The sequence below is a fragment of the Gymnoscopelus microlampas genome, assembly GCF_963454915.1.
Source record: "Gymnoscopelus microlampas genome assembly, chromosome: 6".
In the NCBI taxonomy this organism is placed as follows: domain Eukaryota; kingdom Metazoa; phylum Chordata; class Actinopteri; order Myctophiformes; family Myctophidae; genus Gymnoscopelus; species Gymnoscopelus microlampas.
The window spans coordinates 25686154-25699468 of NC_139943.1; the positions used below are offsets into that span (position 1 = coordinate 25686154).

At 39.7% G+C, this 13315-nt stretch overlaps 1 protein-coding gene across 1 annotated transcript; it reads right to left on the bottom strand.

Annotated features, from left to right (window-relative positions):
* Positions 1-864: 864 nt before the first annotated feature.
* Positions 865-9113, bottom strand: ccdc73 (coiled-coil domain containing 73; the record flags this gene model as incomplete). Its single annotated transcript, XM_084059509.1, has 10 exons — positions 9024-9113; positions 8539-8688; positions 6449-6520; positions 6227-6298; positions 5842-5916; positions 4342-4380; positions 2356-2491; positions 2130-2209; positions 1716-1782; positions 865-938 (listed from the first exon to the last, which is right to left on the bottom strand). Exons 1-10 carry the CDS (start codon positions 9066-9068, stop codon positions 865-867), a joined length of 810 nt encoding a protein of 269 aa, XP_083915635.1. The 5' UTR covers positions 9069-9113.
* Between the last annotated feature and the right edge of the window lie 4202 nt (positions 9114-13315).

Below are 13315 nucleotides of genomic sequence, written 5' to 3' on the forward strand. Positions count from 1 at the left end.
TGTGAACAACCTTAGATCTACAGTATGGTGAGTTCTCCACATGACACCAGTCAGGAGCAGAACACTTGATATCAGATATCAGAGCTGGAGCTAATATGCACTGTTCAATTTGCTGGGGGACGGGGGGAGGAATCCATGCCTCTGCTTTTGATCTCCCTCTGGTCATTCATTTTTATCGCCGGTGTGGATGTTTTATCCTTACTTTTGAACAGACTTTGGGAAGCGTAGACTGTCTGATATGTTTGATATTTGTGTTTGATAATATGACTATTTATTTAACTATTTAATTTGTATGTATGTTAAGAAAATTCTCCCATTGTTTTTTTTTATTTATTTACTAATCAAACCCTGCTAATATGTAAGCTGACTATAGGTGTATGTATAGTCAGTATGTGATTACTTTAAAGGTGTTCTAAGTGATTTTTCTGTTCAATAGCTCAATATTCCCATAGTGATCATTACTATATAAGAGTGTTCATTTACTTCATTAACCTTTCAGGTCAGGATACCAATTCTATCCAATCAGGAGAGAGAACTCATACAGGATACAGGATAAACAAGAGACAACATTGGAACACCATAAAATAAATGGGTTCTTGCTCCTGATTGGATGAAATTGGTGACCCAACTGAAAATGTATTTTCCGATTATTGAGAGTGCTGGAGAGATGGGGAGACCCATGTTACTGAACAAGCACAATAGAGCAATGATTACTATCAGAATATATTTAACCTTTTAACAAACTAACAAAACTTACTTTCACCTGAAATACAACCCAGTTTTAGCACCATTTGTGACTATACATCTCCATTTACCATGAGAAGCCTCTGCTGAAGTTGCTGTACATGTTGTTCTCTGGCTAAATCAATGTTGTTCTCTGAACATGCCAATGATGACACCTTGGTCTTTGTCATCCTGTTTCTCAGGACCTGCAGCTCCTGGGAAGAAAACTCATTCAAAACACACTGTAATACATAATAAACAAGCAACATAATTTATTAGTTTCCTATATGTTCAACTTCAAGCTTATCATGTTCGATGATTTCTCCCCATTTAGATATCCATTGATTATCTTGGCTTATGTGTTAACATTACCAATTGTGTGGCATAAGAGCACACAATCAACTTAGGAAGCGAACAGGAAGCCACTGGAACACATATTGAAACTACTTTTCATGGTGTTTATGAAGAATTATTATTGGAGAATACAAGAACGGTTGCCCCCAAATCAAAGTCACCCCGGGTAAAATCCGGCGAGGTCGGAACGGTCCCCCCACATATGTCTGGGCACTAAGGTTCAGTTAACCCAGTCGAATGAAGCGACCTCAGAACAGTCGGACCCGGGTATTTATGGCCACCAGAACCTACTCGCCAGACCTCCGTCGTTGTAACTGTTTTTTTAATACAAGAACGGTCGCCCCAAAACACGCCTAACACCCAACTACTTCCTAATGTTATGTTCAGGGCCGCGGGAAGACGTTTTAGGTTAAGGGTGCTGTATGCGCACGCACGCCTTGCGTGCGTGCAAAAATTTGGATTTGTTACTTTTTTGGGGTGTTTTTGTTACTTTAATTCGGTTAATTCGGTTCCAGAACGCACATTATTATTATTATTGTTTATTTTTTCATACATTATTTTCAGGGGGTGCTGCAGCTCCCTCAGCACCCCTACTTCCCGCAGCTATGTTTATGTTAGGGGTTGTAGTCTGATCTCACCAAGCGGGGTGAGCGTTTCACACCGGCGGGGCGAGTGTTCCGCGCCGGCGTGCCGAGTGGTCCACCGCTGGGGGCGAGAGTTTCAGTCACCCCAAAAAATGGGGGCGACCGTGTTTTGGAGCGACCCTTAAATATATACTCTAAGGCAGCGTTTCCCAACCGCCATGCCGCGGAGCTTTAGTGGTCCGTTGGACATTGCTAGGTGTGCCGTTTAAAATTTCGAATGAAAAAGAAAGAAATCAAATCAACCCCACTAAGGTTGGGAAACACTGCTCTAAGGTATTATGACATATTTTTCATGCTGCTGGGTTAATTAGTTAGAATGGTAAAAAAAATAAATGTAAAAGCTTAAGGGATGTAAGTAGGAGAGAATACAATTCTCCATTGTAAACATGAGGATGCTTTCTCACAAACCTGCTTCAGGGAGCTGATGGTTGTTTCTAATTTTGTATTCACAGATGTCAGTTTCTTGTTAACTCTCATGGCCTCATCAACTGTGAAAGATTATACAGAAAATACACACATGGGAATAATGAACATACTGTACCTAATAACTATCTGTTGACATTAGTTACAGTTAGATCCAGAGTCGGTGGGGCTGGTACCTAAACTCTTAATCACATGAACCGCAAATCAGTACCATTCTTTTCCAGTTTCTCATGGGCTTGTTTGAGTGCCGCACACTGTCTGGACAGAGCTCCAAAGCGTTTCTCCACCTCTCCCAGCTGGTTCAGGTGGCTGTCCTTTGATTGGCTCTGCAAGGCTAACTTCTGCTCCTATGGAATAGTAGTAAATTAAGGATGAACAATGCTTGGATCATATGAGTAAAATACAAAAGAATACAACAAACATACTAATACTTTATAGTCACTACCATAAGCACTACTACTGATGCAACAAAACAAGGATATTTTCTGGTCAATGCTTTTCATGGGACAATTACACACAAATCCCTGAGGATATCAAAAGAAAATAAATGATAAAATAAAAGGTGTGAAAACACAAAAATGTAATACACACATCATTTGTGATAAGCTGCGACCAGCTACAGTATAGGTTTGAGGTTAGTTTAGAATGACGTACATACTGTACAGTACGGTACAACATTTAGTTAATTATCACTAACAGTTACAAAGTCTGCCATGTATTTTAATACATTTTGATCCATTTGAGTGGCTGAGTAATACTAGCTGCTTGGTCAGAGCTAAAAACAAAAACTGCTTCCACTCTTTAATGGAAAATATACTCAGGGCCCTATCTTGCGCACCGCGCTATGCCTTGGCACTACCTGCTACCCGTTAATTACGTACAAGGCCGCTGGCGCTATCTCCAAATTGTATCTTACGGCCGCGGCACCCGCTATACATTATGCTGTCTACGTTATTTGCACCTGGAGGTGTGGCCGTGGCGTGTTGTTGTGCTATCTCTAAAATTGCTATCTTGCCCACACACGTATGGGAAAGCACATAGCGGGTTTTCAGACCACCCGCTATTCCTTATCATCTATTTGGTTGTTTACAAGAGCGCCCGCCTGCAATGTAAATGTGCGGGCGCACATTGGGCATGCATGTTCCCAGAGCCGATCTGAAAGACTCATATTTCACTAAAATTGATGTGGCATTTCAAATACATTATTCCTTCATTAAACCTATGAAATACCGCAGTGTCTTCTTGCCTAGAAATGCGGCCATGGAGTGTATCCCCCCCCCCCCCCTCTCTCTACACCCTGACCCTAACCCAACATTCAGAGGTCTTCTTCACTCCTAATTCTCATTCTGGAGAGAGCGTAAGATAGCACTGAGCATAAGGCATAGCGCAGCCGGCTTTTAAAGGCAATGGCACCTGGCACGCTGATTGGTTTTATTAATGGAATGCCCAAACCACAGCCCAGGTGTTTTAGGCTGGTGTCACAAGATAGCAACTCAGCCATGGGAACGCCCCTTGCGCGATGCTAAATCCCAAAATAGTGGGTTGCGCGACTTGGGGGCGCAAAATAGGGCCCATAGCCTCAAAACAAAAACTTTGTTTATGGCAGAAGAAATTGCATAATTCTCTGGATAAGCACCAAGGAAGTAGCTCATGGTTTGTTGTCAAGCATAAAAGACAGCAGTGAAAACAGTTATGGTGTGAGTGAGAGGACCTTTGTTTAACATCGTGGCCAGTGGCTGTCTTTCTCCCCGAGATAACAGAACCAACTCAGCGCATGCCTCAAAGCGCTTTACTACTCTTCACCACCATTATTGTTTGATTGTCTGTATCAAGCACATTCTTTTCTCCTCTTCCTCACTCCCTTCACTCTCATTCTAACTCCCTTCTCTCCCCCCTCTCTCTCTCTCTCAAACTACGCCATCTCGCCAACTCTCTCCCTCCGTTGAGCCCACTGTTACGTGAAGAAGGTTAAACCGAGCGAGGCCCAGTTATAAAATATTTTAATAGAGATATTTTCTCTGCTGTGCTGGCAGTTCAAGTGTCACACACTCCCTATCCGTTACTCCTGATGAGCTGTTCCGTCCAAACCATCCCTCCTTTACACCACCCCTCCCTCCCCTCAACCTCCTCCTTTAATTTCTCTCACTCCCACATGTCCTCCGTCAACAATTTGTATAATTAGAAAAACCTTCCTTACCAGTTCACTTAATTTCTTCTCCAAACTGTACTTGAACAACTGTAAAAGAACAGTAAAAGTGATAGTTTATGAGTTTTCATTATAATTCTAACTCCAAGAGTTACAATGTCTGACATATTTTTATAGGCTTGGCTTGTTTCTATAGGTTACAATCAGAATTAAGGCCTTCATTTGTCAATGTATCTATCCCGCTATTTTTTTTTAAAACAAATAATCAGTTCAGAAATGTATCTGGAAAATGTAATGCTACTATAAATATATATATATAGGATGTCAATACAGAGGTAACGTCAATTAATTAATTATGGCCTTCTTCGTACAGTAGAGCAGAGTTGATGTTCTTGCCCTGTGATTGTGTTCTCTGTTAGTTCTTAGAAGCGGGGTGACTAAATTGGAAAAATAATAAACATACTGTGTGTGTGTGTGTGTGTGTGTGTGTGTGTGTGTGTGTGTGTGTACAGTATGTATGCCCGCACTCTACACTCTTCTTAATAGGTTAACCAATAAATATATAAACACATGTTTTAATGTTTTATGTGCCATTTATACGAAAACATTTTATTGATAACTTATCAAAGTATCTTTGTCAACCAATTACATAATAACCAATTACTGTATATTTATTTGTAATATGAGCAAACTGCTAGGTGTATTACTACTCTGATTCTTTATTATACTACCTAAAACAGACTGTTACTTTAACAACTAACTAAATTGCAACGTTATGTTCAAATAAAATGAACCACAATAACATTTTAATACAAATTAAGAGAACAATATCAATCAATGGAGGCGCTAACAGTTTGAATTTCACATACCTAGAAGGACATTAAATTGCTCTGATCCAAATGACCACTTATTTGAGAATGAGTTAAATTAAGGGAATCCATCAGACCATGTCACGACAATGAACACAATAAGGCCTCAATTTAGCCAAGCGCTTCAGTGAGTGTCTCCCAGATAGAATATCAAAAACAGTCTCCATTGTCTCAATAACGCGACTGGGCTGTTAAAGTGCACTGGAGCGTGTGGATGGCAGTATATCACCACTGCAGTGTCAGGCTTAAAGAGTAACGCTCCATGACCCAGACAGTGTCAAGGCATACACACTAGTACACACAGTGTATGCCCTAGCCTCTGGGGTCAGTCATGGGATTGCTGTTATTTAACCACTAAATCCTCTAGACTTAGTAAACTGGACCTGAGTTGGCTCTGTAGTTTTTTTCCATCAAATGCCTTCGCAAAAAATAGGCGATCTACAAGCTCACGCCACCCGCGTTGTGAGCTTGTAGATCTGCTATTTTTGGCTAATACTTCCCCCCGGAATATGGATGCTGGGGTTCAGGTGGTAAGATCAATGCTTATTACTTTACAAATTAGTTTGAATGAAATTGAATGTAGTGTTCCTTGTTCATGTATATCTTAAGGAAATGGGCCTAGGAGTGAACAAGAAAGGTGAGTTTTGGTGCACCGGCAATTGGTTCACACTAAAGTACATACCTGCAATGATTTCAACTCTTCTTTCATGCTGTTGATTTCTTTCTCTTTTAGCTCAGCAGTAAGCTCATGTTTCCCCTGAAATGTGATAATGTTTATAACAAATAAAGAAAATGCAGGCAAACACACTAACTGAAAAATAATAAATCATGTCCACATGAAATTATTTGTAAGGCCAAGAATATGCAACTAAATTATGACTGAATTTATTACTCTATAAATAAATATTAACTAAATAGTGTCAAGATAGGTTTGACTTCATACCTTATCCTCCTCAACAGCTCTAATTTTGACCTGAAACTTGATGAAAGAGCAGGAAAATTGTCATTTCCTTTTGAGGAAATCAAAAGTTACAGCTAAATATCAAACAGCAAGCCAACATAATTACCTGCTTTTTAAGATGGTTAAGTGCTTCTTCATGCTGGTTTGCCATTGTTTCAATGCGGTGTTGTAAAGATTCCTGCCGAAGGAAAGACTAAATATATCTAGAACAATTTCCAAGAAAATCTTTTGACTCAAGACTTAATTATTGCATGTTGCAGCTATTACCATATTTTAGAAGGCAACCACTTAAAAAACCTAGGATATACTAGGTCCATTCATACTGTACCTTCTGCCACTCTAGTTCCTGTTTCTTCTCTACTATCTTATTGATCTGGTCCTCATAACGTGCCTCTGCATCCTGAAATATTGAAAAGACAGAGTTTGAAATTTAGACAAAATGAACCTGACCCAACATAACCAAGGCAAACGGATGTATTTTTAACAGTCTTGTTCACAATCGATGACCTAACCTTAAGACACCTGGTGAATGAAATAATAAAAATAAAAAAATTTTTACACTGAGCAAAGATGGTACAGAGCAGGTCCTAGCAGGCATGATTCAGAATCCTCCAACTAAACATGTTATCTCCCTCTGTCTCCCAGCCCAGGCCAATACATTTCTGGAGTTGAGCCTGAACTCTAAGTTTCTCCAGCTCGTTCCTCCATAATCGTTCACAGAAGCCCCCAGAGAGAGAGAGAGACAGAGAGAGAGAGGGGAACATTAGAAGGGAGGTGATATCCGTGGAGAGCCATCCCTGTCCTCCCTCTCCCCCTGGAGAAGGCAGGTAAAAGTCAATTGCTTTTCTATATCCACAGGACTTTTTATGTGCATGTGGGAGTTGGTCAACTCAGTGAGTTTATTTTACAAGTTCTCATTAAACTATGCTACCAGCGTCGCACTGCACTTGGAAAAAAAATTGTCCACAGAAGATAAAGCTGTTATATTTCCACAGAGAAATAATTATTTTCTGTGTGCGTGTGCGTGCGTGTGCGTGTGCGTGTGCATGTGTGTGTGTGTGTGTGTGTGTGTGTGTGTGTGTGTGTGTGTGTGTGTGCATGCGCCAGTGTGCGTATACAGTATGTGTGTGTACTTGTATTACAGAACTATACTTGTGAGGGCCAAATGTATACACAAGTATAAGACCATTTGAGATGTATACATTGTGAGGTCAATTTTCATGGTCCTCACAAGATAAGTGGCTGTTTTATGGTTTAAAACGTTTTTTTTTTAGTTAGGCTTTACAATAAGGAAAAGATTCAGGTTGGGTTTAGGTTTAGGATTAGGCATTGAGAGGTTAGGTTCAGGGGTTGGGACTTAATGCTCAGATTTCTCAAATATAATACTGTATGTGGATTTTCATAACTAATTGACATCTACTGGGTCACTGGTTCCATAGCTTGATAGTTTATGGCTCTATCACCAATAGCTTTTTGGATAAGTATTAACTTACGTTTTCAATACTGAGGCACAAATAACATTTAAAGGCATTTGCAAACACTTTTGCAACTAATTCCTTTACACAGCTCTTGTTGTTCTATTTAGTCTTTTTAGGCCCGAGCACATCCTAAACAACACAAGAGGGTGTCCTCCTGTATTGAAGCAGGAGAACAAACACAGTGGAATTTGACCTGCCCAGGAATGTCCGGCATCATCATGACATCCTCTCATCTTGCTTCTTAACCTCTCCACCCAATAACATGCCACAACTACAGAGTGCTACTTTGATAGTGCCTGAGGAGGATCACATCAATTTAATGTCTCGTGTTCACATCTCAGAAAACATGATCATAACAATAAAAACTAAATGGCAATGAGCGGCAAATAGTTTAATTTTGTGCTCCTGTAACCTTTAAACATATCCATTCTTTGATGTCAAGTTCAATGTGCTTGCTGGAGGGTAGACTCTTTTTTTCCCCCTTCTTCTTCTTTTTTTTCATTTTTACAATTTCACTTTCTATTTATTGGTTAGGGGCCATGCCAAATTGCTTGTTTGACCCATCTTCACGCAATGTGCATCTAACCCAGCTGGCTCTTGTCCAGATGGCCAAAAAGGCGCTGCTAGCCTCCTCTGAGGACCCTATAATACCAACTGCCCTCCTACGCCTACTCTTAGTCTGTGCAGAATTACTCTGCTCTCTGTTCTCCATGACTTGGCCAAGTAGAGCCAGAAGTATCTGGACTCTGCTCAGTAAAGAATGAGATGAAGCAAACATGTTTCTTTTGCATTTGTGTGTGTGTGTGTGTGTGTGTGTGTGTGTGTGTGTGTGTGTGTGTGTGTGTGTGTGTGTGTGTGTGTGTGTGTGTGTGTGTGTGTGTGTGTGTGTGTGTGTGTGTGTGTGTGTGTGTGTGTGTGTGTGCTTGTGTTAGCACCATACCCTTCGAATGAGCAGCTCCTCCACAGCTTCAAGTAAAAGATTTTTAAACTCTAGAACTTGTAGTGAGATGGAGCCTTCAGTGTCTGTTTGTTGACAGCCGTGAGGACGGTGGGGCAAAGACAATTCAGGTTCAAATTCAAGTTCTCCAGTCTACAAGGATAGGGGGAAATTAACAACTTTTTATCTTATGGTAAGCCTATGGACAAAGACAACACATATTCAATGTATAGTGAATATGTGGATATTCACACACACATAGTGAATATGTACAGTACACACACGTGCGTACTGTACACATACACACCACTGTTTACAAAATGTAATAATGCCAAACACTCAATATCCAGATTCACTTGGAATTTAGATGCAGTTAGTAACATAGGCCTATATTTATACACATGTACATCATCAGAATCTAATTTGAAGATATAGAAACTGTTTATGAGGATTATTTGCTTTCTTAGTGTCAAGTGGTCATAACTTACAGCCGTGTTGGTGGGGAGTTTCCCAGAGTCTGCACTGAGATCCATTGTGTTGTTTCAGGGTAGGCCAAGGTCCCAGCAGGTCTCTGCTCCCTGTTAATCAAGAAAACACTAATAATTATCTTTAAAAGGTTAATCGAACAGGCTGTGTAATAAGCCGCAACACGCACATTTTCACTCCATAGGCCTATAATTAGTTCCTCATCTGTAATTTTAACTGCAAGATTATTTTATTAGAAATAACAGGCTATCACATTAAAACCTCTTAATGTTTCCAGGTCATTCCAATTTACCCTAATGGCTTTGAAATGACCGTTACCCCATTTTGTTCTTAGTTTGACACTACTCTATTTCCAGTACACTGAGAGGATAACATCTCAATAACCCATCGAGGTTCAAATGAACCTGCCCATTGACACTAATAGGGGTCAGAGCAATAACACTGAATGGACAAATTGTCCTGTCATTGCTTTTTAAATTATATAAGTTATTTAATTTGACCTGTAGATGGTCCTCCTGCTACTGGCTGTGTCCTTTATCATCAGCAAGACTCACTCACATATAAGCACATGCTCTCGCACGCACGCACGCACGCACACACACACACACACACACACACACACACACACACACACACACACACACACACACACACACACACACACACACACACACACACACACACACACACACACACACACACACACACACACACACACACACACACACACACACACACACACCTACGAAATATGACTGACTGTTTAAGTGGGAGGTCTCCACTAGCCAATGATCCCTTAATAGAACGGGCCTTTTTTTCTCCCATTTAACCTGCACTCATATCAATCATGTAGAGGGAATTAAATGATCCCTGCTAGAATTTGCTACTATCATAAAATGACATTGTGACCCCAGGCTCAGAAGGGAGGTGATGCGCGAGTGTTTGTTTGTACGTGTCAGTGAGGGAGCGGGAGGTGTAAGAGATGGTGCATGCATGTGTCTGTGAGTGTCCAACGTGTGTGTGTGTGTGTGTGTGTGTGTGTGTGTGTGTGCGTGTTTGACAGAGAGAGGAAGACAGTGAGTGTGACTGAGGGGAGTGGACCACAGTGTCTTTATTTGCCTCTCCTCTGATTCAGTTGAGCAGGTATTAACTACTCTCTAAGCCTTGAAAAATCCAAATTAAAAGGACAGCCATCCATAAAATGGGATCATTTCTATCAAGCAACATGATGTCTGCATTACCTTTCCTGTGACTTATATGGGTAATTGTTCCACAATGCACTGAGGAAAAGACAATGTAGCCACAGCCCTGATGTGTAGCTATTATAGCAGCTATCATGGGATCTGGAGACCATGGGCGATGAGGTCACGTTCAAACTACTACAGTTTTGTAGTAGCATAGCAGGCAGTGGTGGAAAGTAACTAAGTACATGTACTCAAGTACTGTACTTAAGTACAATGTTGAGGTATTTTTACTTTACTGGAGTATTTCCAATTTTCAGTACTTTTACTTCTACTCCACTACATCTCTGAGGAAAATATTGTACATTACTCCACAACAATTATTTGAAAACTGTAGATTTGTATTATTATTACAAAACATACATTAACCACTTCGACCCTATATACATACTTGAGTACACTTTTGAGGATTTTTTACTTTACTGGAGTATTTCCCAACTGCAATACTTTTACTTCTACTCCACTACTTTACTTTGTAGATGTTTGTTATTATTACAAAACATGCATTAACCACTTTATCCCTACTTTAACTATTTGAAAATAGCAGATATACAAGCTCACAATGTGTTGCATCAGCTATTTTCATAGACAAATAGCTAGCTACACATCAGGGCTGTGGATGCAAATGTCAAATCTTTTATACATTTTATACATTTAAAAACATTATGCATAATGAGTACTTTTACTTTTGTACTTTAATTACGTTTTGATACCAATACTTTTGCACTTTTACTCAAGTAAATTTAGAATTTAGGACTTTTAGTATTTCTACGTTGCAGTATTGACACTTTTACTCAAAGGTAAAACATTTGAGTACCTTTTCCACCACTGCTGACTGTCATGTTTATCTATAGCCTAGCAAGAAGAGGAAAAACATAGCATCTTACCACCGAGATACCGCTGTCAAACTAAAACTTCAAAAACAACATAAATTACCAGACGTGTAGCCTACAATACATTTCGTAAGTTTAGGACCCTTTAGACCAGTGGTTTTCAACCAGTGGTCCGGGGACCACCAGTGGTCCTTGAGGGAGTTCCAGGGGGTCCCCAGCCAATATATGTGTCTGTAACTCTGAGAGTTAAATGAACACTGATAATGATGATACAGTGTAGAAGAAATCAAAATGGTTGAGTCCCTAGCATATCTTTTCAAATGGGGGTCCGTGGGCTAGCCTAATATGTGTCAATTTGGCGGTCCTTGACGCGGAAACTAAAGGTGTAAAGAAATAATCAAACATAAAGTCAAATGAACAGTTATTTTAGTTAGAATTGTATTATTGAGCAAAGTTATACTAACCAACGCCGTACTTCAGCTCACGACCCTGTGACTCTGACACCTGCCTGTTGAGAGAATGACAGTCTGACTCTGCAGCAGGTGTTCATAGTATGCCTGATTACCCATTGACGTTTACCAGTGGTGGGAAAAGTGCATTTTTTTTCTACTTAAGTAAATGCGACGTAGAAATACTCAGTTCTACGTAGAAAGTCCGGAATTCACAATGTACGTAAAAGTAGGCTATAAAGGTATTGTATAAAAATGTACTTCAAGTACCAAAAGTAAAAGTACTCATTATGCAGACTGTCCCATTTCACAAGTTTTCAAATGTATAAATTGTACACAAATCTTTTGAAAATAGCAGATCCACAAGCTCACAATGGGCAATGTGAGCTTGTAGATCGGCTATTTTCAAATGGCCGAAATGTATAGGGCTGAAGTGGTTACTGTATATGTTTTGTAATAATGATAATCAAAATCTGCAAAGTAACTAGTAACTAAAGTGTTCAGATAATTGTTGTGGAGTAAAAGCATAACATTTGTAAAATAACTGAAAATTGGAAATACTCCAGTAAAGTAAAAAATAACACCTCAAAATTGTACTTAAGTTCAGGACTTGAGTAAATGTACTTAGTTACTTTAGACCATTGATTTTTACTTCCTCTGTCTAAAACCTAAGAGATTTTTTTATATAAAATAAAGATAAATAAAAATGTGATGAATAAATTGGTGTAAATGAGACAGCATGCACACACTGTAGTGTTTTCTGCATACAGTAAGTGTGCCCTGAATGTTAATTTTGTATTATTTTGTATTTGTACACATATTTCCCCTCAGCTATAGTCTAAATGTTTAAATGTTTAAATATGACATTTACAAGTAAATATTAGCCTATTAGTTTCAGGAGAAAATATTTGGAGCATTTCCATCATTTCTCCTTACATGAATACTTTAGGAGATTCTGAGACATTTTAATCCCTTATCACCTCTACATGATGTGACTTTAATCACTCAACATGAGTCATGACTGTAGCTAGATAAAGCATCACGAAAATAGCAGATCTCATCTACAATAAGCTCACAACGCCTCGGATCTTGCAGATTTGCTATTTTCTGCGACACCGTCGTACGACATGGTATAATAAACTTGAACCGCATGCTGATGTGGCCACTGACGTAGCCAGGGTATTTGCTGCCATCTGGCGGTTAGATTTTGAGATTGCAGGTTGTTTCCTCTAATCCAGGGGTCTTCAACGTTTTCAGGCCAAGGACCCCCTAGCTGAGAGAGAGATAAAGCAGGGACCCCTTCTATATTGTATAAAATTGGGTTTCAGATAAACTTTTGCTGCTCTTTTTTCCCTCTGCACACCTATAACTCTTTGCCAAAAATAGCCGATCTACAAGCTCACAACGCCTCGCAGCGAGAGGCGTTGTGAGCTTGTAGATCTGCTATTTTTGGCCAAAGTTCTCCTCAGAAAAGGGATACTAGGGTTCAAGTGGTTAATGTAAAACAAAATAATCATATCACACAAAGATTTGGGGGACCCGGACCCCTGTAGTAACTCTGAGGACCCCCAAGGGGTCCCGGACCCCTTGTTGAAGACCCCTGCTCTAATCGTCTCAGTCTACTTAGCCTTGGATCAAGACTATTTTTATCGTTTTACTTTCGTATCTATGATCATAGTTATGCAAATGTCAAAATCTATCAAATACATCCATGATAGTCTTGATCCAAGGCTACAGTCTACTCAGAGATGTTATTGTTTTACAATGTTTT